This window comes from Motacilla alba, chromosome 4, assembly GCF_015832195.1.
Source record: "Motacilla alba alba isolate MOTALB_02 chromosome 4, Motacilla_alba_V1.0_pri, whole genome shotgun sequence".
In the NCBI taxonomy this organism is placed as follows: Eukaryota; Metazoa; Chordata; class Aves; order Passeriformes; family Motacillidae; genus Motacilla; species Motacilla alba.
Genome location: NC_052019.1, coordinates 12,027,694 through 12,045,446, shown reverse-complemented (window position 1 = coordinate 12,045,446; position 17,753 = coordinate 12,027,694). Strand labels below are relative to the sequence as shown.

Here is a 17,753-nt window from a genome sequence, read left to right as displayed (position 1 = left end):
AAACTTTATTGCAGAGAAAGCAGTATTTTTCAGGCAAAAGTACGGTAAGGCTAATTTCCATTTGTGATGTCTCTCATCAATTAGAAAGTTCCTTCTCAGATAAATCATTAATATAGGCATATACATGAGGGAAAAAATAGTTTAGGAAAATTAAATTGAATAAATTGGCCCCACAAGAGTTTGTTACCTTTCCTAATACAGTTTATATCCCATGGGTCACAGGGCTGTCGGTTTAGCAGCTTCAGTACTTCTCTCTTACCTATATTTATACCAGTAAATATATCTAATTTATTTGAAATTCTCTAGGTACAGTTTTTTTTTACTTTTCTGATACCAAGAAATATTTTTTCTTGGTTTTGTTACTATTTTTGAACTACAACTACAGTCTAAACAGGAAAAATCTCTATGGCTTTGGTTTACTCATCTTGCCAGTCAAGGCTTCCTGTAACTGCTGCACAGACCAGGAGTAGGCTGTGAAATAAACAACACATTCAATTCCAGTTAAATGATTTACAGCAAGCACCACAGCAAAGATGAGGGAAAGAGGTTGAAGATCTTCTCCCCCAGTTGCATCCTCATAGAAATGCACTCCAACACACTGCAGAATTTACTTCAGACTGCAATGTACACTTGGTAGGATTTTAGAGCACTCTGGCTGTAATCTCCTCTTTCTTCTTTCACAGATTTCATTTGTGAGCTCACCTATTTCTCTGCCCACATATGTGCACAATACATATTCTGTCTCCAGTAACAACCTCAATACACTAGAAAATATTAAATTTTTAAGCTGAAGAAAGGTGAACTAGAAATCAAGCTGAAGAAAGTTCTATACTGAATATAGTGTAAGAAGACTAGTTATTGAAAACATTCCTGCATCTGTCATGGTCATGTACTTACACCTCATTCATTGTTGAATTAAGAGTTAAACTTGAGGTTCTTACAGGTAAAGACTGGAAGTGTATCAGGACTAAACACTTTCTAGTCTTCATGTAATTTTTTTAAATCAGAGTTATTTAATGAGTCAAATTTAATTCATTCTTCTGTCCAAGGTATAAGTTTATGCGCTCTTTTTAATGCAATTTAAAAAAATCATAATAAAATTCACATCCATATTTCTACATATAAAGTTATACAGAACAAAATAGGAAATAAGATAGCTAAAAAGAAAAATTTACTAGTGTAAATGTAATCTACCATTAACTCAAGTCTCCAAGCAACTTACTGACCTGTAAATTATAAAGGGTATTTAAAGGGTATTAGCCACTAATAAATTTCATGGTGTGGGGTTTTAAAAAGCTTAGGTAGTTTGTGCAACTTGTTTTAAAATTTGTTGTCATTATATCAGTCAACAGCAAGAGAAGTTGGATGAGAAAGCAAATAGCAAAACCCCTGACTTCTCTGTTAATTTATCAATACCCCTGACCCGTAAGAGATTTGACTTTTTGCTTTAGTCTGTGAAGAAGAAAAATTTCCAAGGCAACAAAAAATTCAGTTGGCTGATATTTCCTGAACCTATTGCATCATTCACAAATTAAGGCTTTATGATTTCTTTTTCCTCTGTAAAAAAAAAAAAGGAAAAAAAAGAAAAAATCTGAGGATTGCATTTGTGATTTTGGGTTTTGGGTTTACTTTGTAAATTAAAATGCAAAAAATAAGACCTTTCAAAGCTGAGTATCACACAAGGATGTTAATGAAACTAGAATGTACAGAGATGTTGTCATTAAGGTGTTCCACATTTTACACTGATAAAAAGAAAAAAGGCTAGAACCAAGATCCTTTATAAAGAGAACACATTTTCAGTGCATACCTTCTCCACTTATTATGTCTTTGAGACTCTTGCCACTACAGTATCCCCAGTCAAATACAGATAAATCCACCTGCACATGGATTATTCTCCAGAACTGCCTTGTGCAAAGTCAAATGCACTAACTGATTTTAATAAATAACAGAATAGAAATAGAATAAGAAACCTTACTGGTTTGTCCATATTTTAAACAACCTACAGAAATATATAAAAGTAACTACTAATCTTCATAAATACGAATGTATTTGATGAATTAATATTTGATGAATCCTATGTGTCCTCTTGATTACCCAAATACCAGTTGAACATATGCTAGATAGACAAATATTGATGGATCTGTTTCATCAGCAATCAGATGCATCATTGAATAGCTAAGAACAATGCCACACATAACCTCAGCAAATCAAATTAGGACTCCTACACAGACAGTTTCCAGTTAATTGATATTCTTCATAGGCATTTACAGTGACGTGCTTTCAATAAGGTGCTGATGTTTGATTTTGAAGACAATTCTTTTTACAACATACAATTTTCAGTAAGGTCAAGTACAAAACTCCCTTGTCAGTAAGCTAATGCCAGCTGTATTGCTGTGATTGCAAATTTCAGTGACTGGATGTTTGGGGATATTTAGTTCCTTTTGTACACTATTTAAAAGAATTGGCACCAATTTTAGTTTATCAGTTGTTCTTCTGATTTCACTTCTCTGTCATGTTTTTCTTTTACAACTAACACATTTTAGTATCAAACTCTGCTGGTTTCTAACAGTGCTGCTGTTAAAAGAATGGTCACAAAATAGAGACAAATACCTTGGTTTTTTCTTGCTGAAATTCTATCTGGATGTTGGTTAGTTTAGTTCGCAGCTCCTCATTAGCAGCTTGCAGGGCTTCAGTCTCCATGTCGGACTTCTCTCCCTTGGCACGACTTTTCTTTGACATAATTGTTTTTGAAGTTTAAAATAAAATGTTTGCTCCACACTGAGCTACCAGCTAGTGCTTTCTCCTTTTAGCATTTAAGAGTCGTGCAGGGGTCAACAAAAGCTTTCATACAAGTCTCTGCCATCATGGGAGCAGTCTCTCATGGCCTGGAAGAAGCAAAGTGGTAGGAACAGAATTAGGCTACAGCACTGAGCAGAATCAAACATCAGACTTAACATCCATTTTTAAAGCACACTGAACTTCCTTGAATTATATACTATACTGCATAGTGTACCAGAGATTGAAAGAAAAAGATAAGAAGTTACATAATATTTCACCATCTCTAAACTCTATCCACTGTATTCTGATATTCACAGAAATGAAAGTATTAACAGTTCTGATGAATATAGCATATTAACAGAAATTATATCATATTCAAGACCTGACTACAACCATGCTCAGAATTCCCAAGAGGCACAGAGAAAACCATAAATTAATGAGGTAGTGTTTCAGTGGGAATAGTTTATTTTTTGTAGGAAGAAGAAAGTATTTCTCTCCCTAATGTATCAGTTGTAATGCATAATTATATTATTCATAATTATCATTGAGTTTTATATCATCAGCATCTATTAAAAAGGTATCACAAAACTGGAAAAACATTTAAAAATGTTTCTTAAAATGTCCCATCTATAACCTGCTTATGTTCAGGGCTGATACTGTTTGAAAAGCTACAAAGGAAACAAGAAGGTATTTAACTTAATTTTTATTTCCCAGTATATTCTAAGCTTAAAAAGTATTCAATTATCTAAATCAGCTTTATGTAATATTCAAGAATATCAATAGCAGACAAAGAACCCTAATTCTGATAATTAGGAAACCCCATGATTAGTTCATGAGTAGTCAGTATAGAAGTTTAAGCTGTGATTTTTTTCCTAAGAATAACCTGGCACTCCACAAGACCAAACTGTGGAACAAGTGCTATCAATGCTGAACTAGTTTCCAAACCCATGTTCTCTGCACATTTTAAAATACATCATTTCATTTCATCATTAAATTTTTGACAAAGCAGAAAGGTTCCTACTTTAAAACTGAACAACACTACTGGAGTATTATATTTCCAAGAAAATGTTTATCTAATTGCCGTCAAACACTAAGCTGACCTTTCCAACCTCCTACTGATGGGGAGTTATTTTGAAATTGTATTAGAATGAAAATCCCATGCATTCCTTAGCACATACATTCCAAAGGTTAGTGACTAATACCTCAGGTGTGTGTAGAGAAAAACGAAACACCTCAGTTTTATGCTCCTTTTCAAGCACTGGTAAACAGGTGGTGTGTTAAATAACTTGCTTAGAATGACAAGTCAAATCAGATGAAAAGTGAATAGAACTCAGGACACCAAGTCTCAGTCTGTTTGATGATATTCCCATTGTAAAAAGCAATTGAAGAAAACATGAACTTTACCAATTATTTGCTGAAGTAACTTAAGAGAAATAGCTGTTTTGCTCTGTAATATCAGATATCCCTCCTTCGAAGTATAATGATTTATCAAGTTATCCTACTCAATAAAATGTTGTTTGTTCCTTGTATTCATTATATAAAGCATTTTACTATACAATCTGTGAAAAAACAGGAACGTAAATACATTTTAACTTTATTATGTATTAGAACTACCTTACAAAACAAATAAATACTGGTGCTATTGTGATTTCACACATAGTAATTGATTCAAGAGAAACAAATCAGCAATATTCTTACAGTAAATTTTTAAAAAAAGGAACTCCTTGGTGAGTAGAATAAATGTGAGAAATTACTGTTCTTAATAAAGGAACTTCATGCTATTAATCTATGGAGTTTCTATGATGCTCAAATTGCATTTAATACTCAAATTAGCCTTAAAACTAGAGAGTTCAGCATTATTCTTTGAAGTACTCTTCAGAATTAAAAAAACTCTCAAGGCATTGCTCTCAATTTTTTCCTTTAACTCTCAACATTTGAAAATTGTACTTTTCAAGTAAAATAAAAGCTTAGACCTAGAACCTGAAGAAAATCACCCTCTTGTCTTATAGGCATTGATGGAGAGTGAGGAGGGGAGCAAAAGCACCATCTCCCAATGAACCAAAACATAATAAATTCTCTAAAACCACAAAACAAAACAAAACAAATAACCAAAAAGCCAAAAAAACCAACCAAACAACCAAAAAAAAAAAAAAAAAAACCCAACAAAAACAAACAAAACCCAAAGCAAGCAAAAAACCCCACAAAACAAAAAAACCCCACACCATTTAACAACCACCCATCAAACTGTATTGGTGGGCCTAAAAAGAGAATTTCCAGTTTTACTCTTCCCTAGATACATCTTCCAGCCTACCTATTTCAAAAGCAGGAACTATGGCAACACAAAGCCTATCTATATACTCAGAGAGGCACAGAGCCCAGACACACAAGGGCTGAAGCAGAGACTGCATCCTGATTCCCAAATGAAAGGCATAGAACCAGTGAGTGCCCAGATTCCCTCCTAGCTGGCTTCCCACATTTGATATTTGGATAAAGGTCAGGACAAAAAAACCCAAAAAACCAAAACCACCAAACAACTTGTAAACACAGTGAGAAAAAATGAAGGGAAAAACACTCCACACTAACAAAATTTTACTGACGCAGATGCTTCAACCAACAACCTATTTATTAACTCCCCATATGTCTGCTGAGAGGCAAATTTATGATGCCACCAGGATGCAGTCCCACAATCACTCCATGAGTAAAAATAGCCAATTCCTGCACTCTGAGTTCTACACACTTCTTGCAAACCTTGGAATCATTTGAATGTATTTTATATTTGACATCAAAAAAAAATATAGGAAAGAGTAATGGATTCTAAAGCACGAGTCACGTTTTCAGCAGTCTCTGGAACACACCAAGTTTCTGACTTTACTTGATAGGTATAGGGGCAATTGTCATTGAAGAAAAACAGCAAAATAAATAAACCTGATTGACTCTGAATCAACTACACAGTAGTTTGGGGGATTGTTCTATAAAAGATCAAAATATTTAACATGATTTCTCTTGTAGATGTTTTGGGAAATCCATTAAATTCTTAACATATCAGAAAATCAATCAGCTGAACAATGCCCTAACTTCCAATTTATCTTCTATTTGCTTAACAGATTTAAAGGATGCTTTTTATAACTCTTCAATCTGTTCCCTGGCTTTATCAAACAAGACCTCAAACTATGTTATTATTTGCTATATCATTATTCTAGATGTTAAATATCAATAAAACATAATAGAAAAAAGAAAAATCAGTTACTGCAGAAACGTGAAAGTGTAGCATCAAAGAATTTTAATTACATAAGGGTAAGGTAAAAAAAAAAAAGAACCCAATACTTTCTATTGAAAAGTAAGTCAATTTAAAGAAATTCAAGTCTTTAAACATGATCCTGTATGAACTACACAAAAATATGGGGCGGATTATATCTTTAGAGAGTGAGTCTTTCAGTAACAAACAGTAATCAATAGGAAAAGTAAGCAAACCCATAAAATCAAGTAATAAATATGGATAACATTATATCATGAAAAATTTACTAAATTATATCAACCAAAATTCTGCATTCCAGCTTTATTTCAGAATTCAACAACATTACTCAGCTACAGCACAATTTTTGGAAGGTGAAATTGTCAGTGAGTCATCTCAGCTGAAACACCACGCTGTAATTCAGTTACTGGAGGGAAATAATAAAGCTTCTTCATCTAGACGCTGCACCTCCACATAAACAGTGTGCCATTTACTCCAACTTCTTTTATTTCAACCTTTATCTTTTTATTCTGCAGAGCCTACTGCAGCGACCCATAACCCTCACTGTGCTTGTGAACATGAGATGTAAGTACATTCTCAACATGGCACAATTCTGTACAGTCAAGAAGTTTAAAATAATCTTATTACCATAGCATCTGACAATATTAAATGCAGTGGACACAGGTACAATGTTAACTTCAGAAGTAACTTGCAGTTCACCTATGTTATAGTTTAAAAAACCAGTGATGATCCACCAGTGACTGTATGGGAAAGACAACATTCATAGCTGCAGATGCCCAAGGCGCTTTCCTCACAAGGTTCAGATGACCTACATTTACTGCTTCAATTCTCAGTTCTGAGTATTAAAACATGGCTGAATGGATAAAAGCACAAGAACCTCTACAGGATTGTAAAATAATACTCATCCTGCCAACAAATCTAAATGCAAATTATCAATACAGTTTTCTAAGTATATTGTAGCCTGGTCACCTTTCTGATACCCCTTTGTAGCTGCCCACCAAGACAGATCTACTTCTGTAACAGTAGAACCTTTGAGGGTTACTGTAAATCACAGCCTGCTTAGGGAAATACAGAGTTTCCTTACACGTGGAACACTTTATAAATGTCACTTGATTTTTTGACGGATAAAAACCAGAAATATCTTTGTCGTTAACTAACAGCCCACATTCATTTTTTCAGATTCACAGCCTAAAGTCCTGAGCCATTCTTGCTTTAATAATATACATTATAGGGCCACACTATACAGAAAGCAATCACCAAGAAACTATAAGCATTTTTTCATAGCTTTTTTTTTGCCAGAAGACCTCAAAGTAACAATCCTGCAGAGTTATGTGGAATAGAGCTTTCCTTGGTAGAGATTACAGTGTAGCATGAGTCAGGCTTCTATGACACTCAGATTTCCACAGCAGGTGACATCCCACGGATGAGCACAGGATCTGTAAAGCACTCAACTCTTCAGTCCAGGTTAGTAATTGCTTCCATATTTTTTTCAATGGCATCTCAGCAAAGGTGATGTGTGATTCTGTCACTCCACATCTTTCAGAAAATTCCCAATGCCCTCAGGAATCAGTTAAACCTAGGTTTTAACTTCCCACCACAAATCACTGCCTTCCAGGTCCTTACACAGCAGTTAGTAGAACTAATTTGGCAAGTTCCTAAATGAATTTCACCAATGTATCAATTTTCTCTTCAGTGAATTGGTTGTCTGTGACGTGTGCATCTGTTAAAACTTATGCAACTAAAATATGTATCCAAGTCACTGTTGCCAACAACAACAACCCCTCCAAAAAAAAAAAAAAAAAAAAAAAAAAAGTAAGCATATCAAACTCATTTAGATGCTATGCACACACACAAATGTGCCATGTGACACTGAATTTTCATTTCTGATTAGTACTACTCCATGCCAGTGAACAGTATCCAGTATATTAATGGCTTCATTCTAGTGAAACGACATAAACAGCCACCAAAAACACCCCAAAAAACTAGTTCTTAGTTTAAAAGGAATTACTACTAACTAGGAAAAAGGAATGTCTGAGCCAAAGAGGACACAGGATGAGAAAGGGAAGGGATCCTGCACCTCCCTTCTGCATGACAACACTTTCATACACTCAGAGTTACTGAAAACTTAACCTGATTCCCTTCTCAGAAAGCTATGAGCTTGATTCCTAGACTTTTTTTATTTTAAGTAAATAAAAAATATTCACTGGCTTCAATGAATGTACATTATTAATATTTACCCAATTTCACTTACAGCACTGTTTCAAGGATTTACCAAATCATTAATCATTAATATGGCTCTATTAGCCCTATTAAAAGACAAAATGCTACAAAGAGGAGTCCTGTGACACACATAAAATAAAAGAGACACTAGCACAGAAAGGCAAAGTTCAAATGCAACTGAAAATGGTAAAACAGAACCTTCCCTTCACAACTCAGCTCTGTTACACAACCACAGTGCTTTAGGGTGCTGGGTTTACTGCAGCTCTGGAGAGGCAGCTCTAGGCAGAGCTGTTCCCCTGATCTGTGGGCCAGTTCCTTCCTTTCCAGCACAGACAGGAGACCTGACCTGATGCCTGCAGTCTGGCACAGTGCATCAGCCTCTGGACCTTGTCACTGTGCCCTGGGTATGAGCAGGGAGATCCCTGTGCCCTCACTGAGGAGCAGCATTCCCATTGAAGCAGAACACTTAACAGCAAAAACAGGAGGAAGAAAGGGCAAGTTACAGCATTTCTCAGTTAGGGCTAGATACATGGAAAATACAGAGCCAGATTCTAATATCTTTATTGACTATCACGGACACCCCATATAATCAAGCTGTCAAATTTTGGCTTTTGGATTACACTGGACCAGTTTTGTTTAGCTGCTCATCTGATTTTTGCAGGAAGCCTCCTTCAGGTATTTTTTTAAACCCATTGCCATTATTATTTTTATTTTATCATAAAGAGATAGACTAACTAAAATCTGAAACTAGAAAAATTTAAAATTCAGGGATTACAGCTGAGTAGAAAACGTACAAGGACTCTGAAAGGTTTAGGGGGAAAGGCTCAGATTACCAATTTGATGACTCAAGAGAGAGGAGGAACCCCAATGACAGAAAACCTGGGGTTGTCTAACTCTTAATTGCATCTTCAATATTTATTATTTTGTAAATCAATAGGATAGATTTGAGAGGTCAGGCAAGTGTAAGGAGGAGAAAAGGTGCTTCTGGATGTGATATTAGATACCAGCTGAACAGTAAAGCAGAAGGGACATGATTTCATTCCACTGCCTCTGATCTCAGTAATTATTTTGTGCTGCTGACTACCTTTACTAAGTCTGTAAGCTACCTCATGCTGTGCCAGACAGCTCACACTCACCTCACTGCTCCAGCACAGAAGAATCACACAGCTCTGTGCAGAGCAGCACGAGCCCATCAGTCAGCACAAAGAATTACAAAACTTCTTCCCCTACCAAGGGATGGCTCAACTTTTCACACAACTTCTCATTTAAATCAGGACTCTTAGCCAAAATAAAGGTCCCAGTCTAGTCCAGTAATACAGGAAGACTGACAAAAGAACATGATGCATTTTTTTCAAAGTTCCCATCCTGGTCCACTTTTAAAGCCAAGTTCCTTAGTTCCTGAGCTCAAAGTAAGGATATACACTACAGAACTGCAGTGCTGCTGCTTAAATTTTGAAGACTGATAGAATTCCCAATATGGTATCTGCCTGTGCTCAAGAATTTAGGACCTCAACCTTATGTTGTTTGGTTACTGCATCAAGGACTCCTGCTCAGCTTCAGTGTTCTTGAACCCCACGTGCAAATCTGATTTCAAATCTAACTGGATTATTATTATTATTATTATTATTATTATTATTATTATTATTATTATTATTATTATTATTATTATTATTTATCTTATTGGCAGCACACAGGCTAAGGCTTGATGGATTTTGGTTCCATCTACAGTTCTGTCTCAGATGCCCTGTATTTTCTCTACCAAATCACTTAATCTCTCAGTAAAGTAGGCATTACACTTCCACAAAGACTATCAGAAATGTATTCTGAGGACAATATTATGAAATAAGAGACTGAATACATGTAATGAGAAATGAAACTTAAGAGACCTAGAAAGAGCCTGCAATATTTTCTTTTGCGGGAATAATCAAATTCAGTGTCCAACAAAACTGCAATTCCCTCAGAAGATCTGTTAACGTTCTTACAGCAGTGCTCTGATAATCAGCCAGCTAAAACTGGTATTTCAAATCCTGGTATTTGAGTGAATGTTCATTGCAGTGAACAGAGTTTAAGTCACTCTGGAACTGGCTGATGCATCACCTAGGATAAAATATTTAAACTGGGTGTTTCAGCCAGACAGTGGCTTCTTTCCCCTCTCAGCTCTCTGAAAGGAAGCTGTGCAATGGCTTCAAACTAGAGGCAGTAAAAAGCACAGCTAGATACTAACACAGCACGAGCCTGGAGACAAACTTTTGCTTCTCTCTCTGGTTAAACAGGACAGAGACAAAAATGACAAAGCACAAGAAAAGCACAGAACAGCAACTGTGAACTGTGAACTCTTTGTGCAACCATCTTCCAATATCCACAAATAGAGAACGCTTCACCACCGTGAGAAGACTACAAATAAAATACCCCTCTGGTAACTGCCAGCAAATTTGATTCAAACCATTCCAGACTTGTTGGAAATGTTGTTGGCAAGTTGGCCACCAGAAATACAAATGTGCTCTCTGATGAAACTAGAAGTTGAATGTGGCAGCCATGAACAGATGCAGAAAATATATTTATCCAGATACATGTATCAACATCATAATTTAAAGGACAGTGTCCCTCAGAATGTTAAAAAAAAGATGCATTCAGTCATGGTTCACCTTAAAAAGAGGGAAACAGGCAAGATATAAATATAAAATCCAGAAATACTTTGTGACACACCACTATATAGACTGTGGTATATCTGTTGTCCAGATAAGGCTGCCCTAAAGTATTCTGAAGCTCAGAAAATAATCAATGCACAAACACACACACACACACACACACACATACACACATACACACACATATATATATATACACAAATGGAAATAAAGCTTCTTAAAAGATTCCTAAGTTAGGGATATTGTTAGACAGAACCAGACTACTTGCACATACAACTTTGAGTACTTTATTTGCACGTTGTGCATGCAACTTATGGGGGTATTCAATTTATGGGGGCACAGCATTGCTAGCAGTGCACCCTAACCTGCTGAGTGCTGTCATAGTCAAGCTGATTTGGACATTTAGGGAGACTAAAAAGTGATTTGTTATTCACTCCAAAGAAAACATCCTATGTCTCTTTACCTATATAATGTCCCTCCTTCACTGAGAATCAAGACTGCATTTCACTATACCATTTCAGATAGCAAATTGTGAAGATGGTACAGTGTTTTTTCCAGAAAGTTGAGGCCAAGACATGTTACCTAAAGCTTATAAAAGTCCCAATGGTTTAATGAAAAATGCTTATGCTTCATTGCTTCAGAACACAACCCCCTTCTTGCCATGGTGCCTGCAAAGAAGGCTATTCTCTGGAAGGTCTAAATGGCTGTAAATTAGCTGTGACCATAGACAAAAATCTTTATTCAAGTTGTATTATCATGTAAATTTGACACAGTTGCAATCCTGTCTATGAATTGAGTAGTGTAGAAATATGTTCATATAGTTTCTGCTATTAAGTGATCTTGGTGTTCAGCTCTGTTCCTCTTTCAGCCTCATCCCCTAGAAGAGGTGGCAGAGGGAAGCCTCAGATTTAGGGTGCTGGCAGTGACTTTACAGACAGTCTTAATGAAGACTCAGTGGAAAAATATGGAAATAGGTATTGCCAGGAACTACTCTTTCTACACCATCTCCCTAAACTTTAGGTGAAAGGGTGAATAAGATTTTCCTTTAAGGTTCTCACAGCTATGGCAGTAACACTGTAACTTTTCACCTTGTACATAGCAAACCTCTACTAGCAAAACTGAAAGCTTCATGTAAATCAAGACTTGGCTGTTACCTGTGTACATTGCCCTTGCACATGAAGGGGAAATGCCGAAATGCTGCCTGTTTCAGTGAACAACGTGAAAACCAGGAGTTCTTAAGTGAAATCATGCTCATTCCCCTCCCAGGGCACATCAATTCAAATGGCTACAATCCAAACACATACTGTTTTGTTGGGGGTTTTTTTGCAGTAAAGACATCTGGAAACATCAGAAAGATCTTCACTAACACTTCCCAAATGTTGTAAGGAATTAAGAATAGAAAATTTCTAGATGCTTGCTTTGAGATATGCAAGTCTTCACCAGTAAACTATAAGGTTATATGTTTCCTTTCATTGTCCCAGAATATGCATTTTTGATTCTTACACTGATTGTTGGAAGTTAATTGAAATACCCAAATACTCTCTGCCTCCCTTCTACTACAAAATCTCACATTTTTGTTCTGTGTTGTAATAACATCCAGCACATCTGTATAAATGTAGTTTGTGCAGATGTGCACAGGATGGGTTTCCTTCAGAAAGGTTAAGTTGCGGGTGTTGACATTAAAATTAGTGTCCTTTATGATTTTTCTCCTAGAATTCAATGTTTACACAATACTATACATAAAACAGGATTTTGCCCACATGCATACATATAGTGCCATAATAAAAATCCCTTATCAAAACTACCTAATATTAAAAACATCATTTGGAGCTATTGACTTTACAAATTAATTGAATCAAAGAGCTGAGAAAAACAAACAAAAAGCCAGAAAGAAAGACAACCATAACTAAGAGAGAGCCTATTTATCAAGAAAAAGCACCAGGTGCTGTAAAACTGGTAAAGCCTAAGGAATTCTCAGAACTGTCTAGTTTATGGCCTGTCACTACTGTTTATTGAATGCACAACACAGAGGCTACAGGTTTCTCACACTTCATACCTTTTTTTCCCATTCATACTCATTTTTGATTATACAAGGAGCTCCAGAAAAGACTGAAGATCTGCTGTGCTTTAATACTGGACAGCAAGCCTGATATATTTGAGAGGCCTTTCCATGGTGTCAGAAAAGTCTGTATAGTTTTCTTTTTAAGACCTCTTGCAAACACTCAGCACATAGATGATTACTTTTCGATGACGAAGTGCAACGTCACTTATCTTACCTCAACACAACCATTACCAACCACAGACTTATCTAGTGGCAAAACGTGTGGGAATTCAGCCAGCAGCTGCCCAGTCACCAGCCCCCCCAATGCACTACCTTGTTACATTTGCAAGGAGGAAAACCTCTTCAGACGCAAGCATGTTATAGTACCTGTTTTCTGTGTTGGGAAAATCATGGATCTATAATAACATGGCAGTGAACATAAGTAATATTTGTATAGAGGATTAGTCAGCACAGGTTGGTTGTTCAAAGGATGTGAAGAGAAAATGGAAACATGAGAGCAATACCAAAGTTTATCTCAATTTAATTTTCACTATTCAGAGAAAGAGGGAAAATATCAATTAGATAGATTTCATGATCAGTCAGCGAAAGAAAGAAAGAGATATTTTAAAAAATGTGCCTGGTCCTATCGCAGGGCCAGGCATGCTGCAGCAATCCTAAATTTTCCCAGAAGCAGCCAGCCATTCTCTAAGCAAAGTGCCAGCTCTCAGCTGCATGATATAGCAGCACCATTCCTGCATGAATGCTTGTGTTTGCACTTCCAGTCTGAGAAGACACTTGGAAGAGATCAGGAGTAGTCTAGACAAATAACAAGACATTGACATGCAAGAAATATAATCAAAAAGAAAAACAGGGACCACATAGGCAAGATTTTTTCCCATAGCATTGGGCAAATGTGCATAAGCAACCCAAAAGATGAAAACCCACTGTGCCAATTTTCATAAGCTAGCTCCAACTCTTAGGAAATATACACATAATTGGCACATGATGAAATCACTTTCCAAAATACACTGGCTGTTGAAGACTCATGTTTAGAACATTTCATCTTTATTATGCAGAGTCAGCTAAACAAACTATTAAGTCTAAATCAGTTTTTAATCTCTGTTCCACTGTTTGGATGTACAGGAACAGAGCAGTCCAAAGGACAACAGGGGGATAATAATCCTTAAATAGCATCCTTTTGAAATTTAAAAATTTAAATATATTTATCTTCACAGAAATGAAGCAATAACAGTCATCAGCTGGGTTTAGAGTTCAGCATTTTAATTCTTTCTAAAATCAGCATCGTTTACTTTCTGTTATGATTAAGTAGATATGTAAATATTATTTTTAGATAAATCTATGATTGAAGTTCCTTATGCATTTACCATGAAGTGTTAAATTCAGTCAGAAGAAAAAGATGAATTACCCTCCCAGGTACAGAAGAGAGAATTCAGTAGTCACATCAGTTTATTTGTTGCCCCCAAAGCAAATTTAGTTACAAATTAGAAAATAGAAATTAAAATAATTATTCTCTATAATGAAACTTAATTACATTAGCAAATATTAAATTATTTTAGACACTTTTCACTCTTTATGTTTCTTTATAATGACTACACTATAATGAAATTCTGTGAAGTGTTAAAATCAAAGATACTACAATGAAATACTAGCTGTATTTGAGTGTCATAGAAAACAGATGGACCCTAAGACTCATTCTATATCCTACATTTTTTTACTTTATTCCTTTCTTCTTCATGACTTTTTTATTAACAATCATGCATTCTACAGCTGTCAGTTCCCACAGCACTTGCCTTATTTAGTGTCATACTTTCCTATTCAGAGAAGGAAGCCTTCACCATGCAGTATACTAAATATAACAAGGTATATTTCAAATCATGCAAAGTTTGTGAGTAGCTAAGAGGCAACAATTTCAATATGCAAACTACAAAACAGCCATTGAGAAAGGATATTTCCTGGGTTACTGCTGCTTTGCCTTTCTTTCTGTACTAGAGTTTTCTGGCAAGCCTCAATTATATTCTCAATATCTTTCTAGATAAAAATGTCTTTTTCTAGGGATCAACAGCATTTTGCTGCAGAAGGAACAGTTACACAGAGTGGGGGTTGACTATTTCCTAATATTTCTAAGCCTAATAACTCTGTCATCACTGCAGGACTACCACAGGATGAAAATACCAAAAATGGGCATGGAGTTAAACTGTCATCCTTATCATGCTTCTGTAATGGGAAGAACAGGTAATTTCAAGATGATCCTTGAAGCAAACAAAATATTATGTTGGGGTTTATGCACGGCACACATATCTGCCTGCTGAATATCCAGACATGCACACATTATAAACACACAGAAGTCAGCAGAAGGTTGGGAAAGTCTGTCAAAGGAGCTTAGCTCTCCTGACTGAGACCAAAGCAACTAAAGACTTTCTTCTTTACTAATGGTGACAGATACAGGTGAGATAACAGTGCTCAAGTTAGCAAGCATATGATAAATACAAGACATCAAGCACTCTTCTGTTCTGCACATCCTACATGCCATGGGTGGTGGTGGTGGGGAAAAAACTTAAAAAATTAATAAGGAAAAGAAATCACAAGTAAGAAAATGTTTGTATCAAGAATCCTTTCAGTGAATCCAGAAAAGATCTCTATAAAGAGAACGAAAGCACCTCACAAAAAGACAAAAGCTTCATACAGATTTGGTTTATTTTATTGCCTGAGAAATTGTGTTTAGAAATCTCTCTCAGTACAAAAAGAATTTCAAACTTGAGGCTTCAAATGATATTGTTTCTAATAAAATGATAGCATCATATCTGTATGGCAGATTTATTCTCTTCCTACCCAACCACCATGCTGCCAATGCACAGTACCTTTCTCTTGTCCACAGGTTTCTGAGGCAGTTGTGTTTGATTTTAATTTAAAGAGGTGAAGACTGAGCAGCACCAGTAGCTGAGTCACAAGCTATGTTTGTTCTGGGACTTTCCACACCACAGCTCCTAGTCCTCTTGGAACGTTCTCCTTTTCATCAGCAAGGAGGGCTTCCAGAGCAATATTAGAGACATCATCTGTTAAACAAAAGAAAAGAGATTTAATGCAAATCAGATTTCATTCAAAGCTTTGATGATAGCAAAGCAATGGAAATTAAATTACACAGGGTAACAGAATGCAGCAGAATAAGATATCATATAGAATTGCAAGCGTGGCATCTTCTTTCCATTAAGAACACATATGGAACAGTGGCCTTTCCTAGATGATCCTCAGTGAAAGCGGGATGGAAGCTGCTAAGCTCCTTGGCAACTAGAAGGTCAATCCAGAATGTTAACTCTGCCTAGCTAACACTAAATTTGTATTCGATTTCAACACAAGTTATTGGGTTTTGGGATACCTAAATTGTCATGGTGGCCACCTATAAACTGTCATGTACAAATTGTCCACTGCCATGAATCTTTATAAATACCAAAATTATACCAACATAAGCAAGTTCTCACGTGTCATATTGAAAGGAGGACAAGACTAAATTTTAGAAATTAATTCTGTTCTTGAAGGCAATTATCACAATTTCCTTTCTGAAAACAAGCAATCAAAAGACAATAGACAGGGCCTTGATATTGTCTTACTTCATATTTCTTTATAATACTTCAATGTATTTTGATCACAAGGGGAAACAACAGAAGCATTTGAGTTTTTGTTGATGTTCACTGCATGTTAATTTGAATTGGTATTTCCCATGCACAGAAAAATTTACAGAAATAAAATTATCATTATGGGGATATCTCCATGGAAAATATCATTCTGAAAGCTTAATGACTGAAAGCAATTCAAGTTCCTTAATGAGAATCATTTACCTCAGTTTTCCTAGAGTCTCTAAGCACCTTTAACTACACCTTTCACTGCAGAGTGAAAAAAATGAGAGTAAAATAAGTACTCAATCTTCTAACTAAAAGTACTAAAGTACTACATCTTCTTTTGGTATACCCCTTGTGTTAGAGATTGAGGACAAGTGAATTGAACAAGCCAAACAGATTTCAGCAATGCCTTAAGCAGACATGGCCATATGGGGGTCTCCACAGCAGAGAACTGGCAGACACAACACAGAACAGGTCAAACTCTTTGCCTTTTGGGCTAGAGAGCTGGAAGCCAGACAGAATGCCAACATATGAACTGTGCTGAAACATGATGGATATAACTACTATCATGTACAATGTTCAAATCTGCACAAAAAATATATTTCACATAAAATACATCAGGACTGCATCCAATGGTATCAGTCCCAAAAACATAATTTCAAAACCACTTCCCTTGCTGGGAAATACTGCATTTCTCTCCAGGGATTTGTTTAAGGCAACACCATGTATTCTGTTTTTAGTGGTTTAAAACCTTAATCCTTTATTTGTTCAATAAAGACAGGCATCTAGGTAGTATTTAATGGAGAAAGGAAATCTGCATACTCATTTCCTTAGGGCCAAATTCACTGCTGTGATAGAATACTTTTGAAAAGGATGAAAGTACAGCTAGGGCCAGATCATGGCAGAAGATCAAAGAGCTGAAACAGCTTAGCTGGCATATTTAAGTAGCACAAAACACTGGAAAAGAGGAACTCAATTTACTTATATAATAACAAAGCTCCTCAGGCCAAGCACCTCTGTTTTTTATGACGTCAGATACGTCTCACTTCACCCCATTTTCATCATCCTTTTTGAGTTGCCCTATTCTTAAATATTCCAAGATCGTTATTCCACATAAAAAATTTTGCTGCTTTCTTCTGGCCTTCAGCTAGCAATCTGAATACATTTGAATAAGAGGG

At 36.0% G+C, this 17,753-nt stretch overlaps 1 protein-coding gene across 7 annotated transcripts in view; it reads right to left on the bottom strand.

The window, feature by feature from the left end:
* Window positions 1-14,111, bottom strand: part of JAKMIP1 (janus kinase and microtubule interacting protein 1) — a 92,836-nt gene extending 78,725 nt beyond the window's left edge. For 3 of the 7 annotated variants that reach the window (XM_038135872.1, XM_038135873.1, XM_038135870.1), the window contains exons 1-2: window positions 12,956-14,111; window positions 2,611-2,885 (exon numbers count right to left, since the gene is read on the bottom strand). In XM_038135872.1, coding sequence (XP_037991800.1) covers window positions 2,611-2,739 — 129 coding nt within the window. In that variant the 5' untranslated portion in view covers window positions 2,740-2,885; window positions 12,956-14,111. The remainder of the gene's footprint in view (window positions 1-2,610; window positions 2,886-12,955) is intronic. The other 4 variants (XM_038135875.1, XM_038135876.1, XM_038135874.1 and 1 more) reach the window with 3 other exon arrangements.
* Between the last annotated feature and the right edge of the window lie 3,642 nt (window positions 14,112-17,753).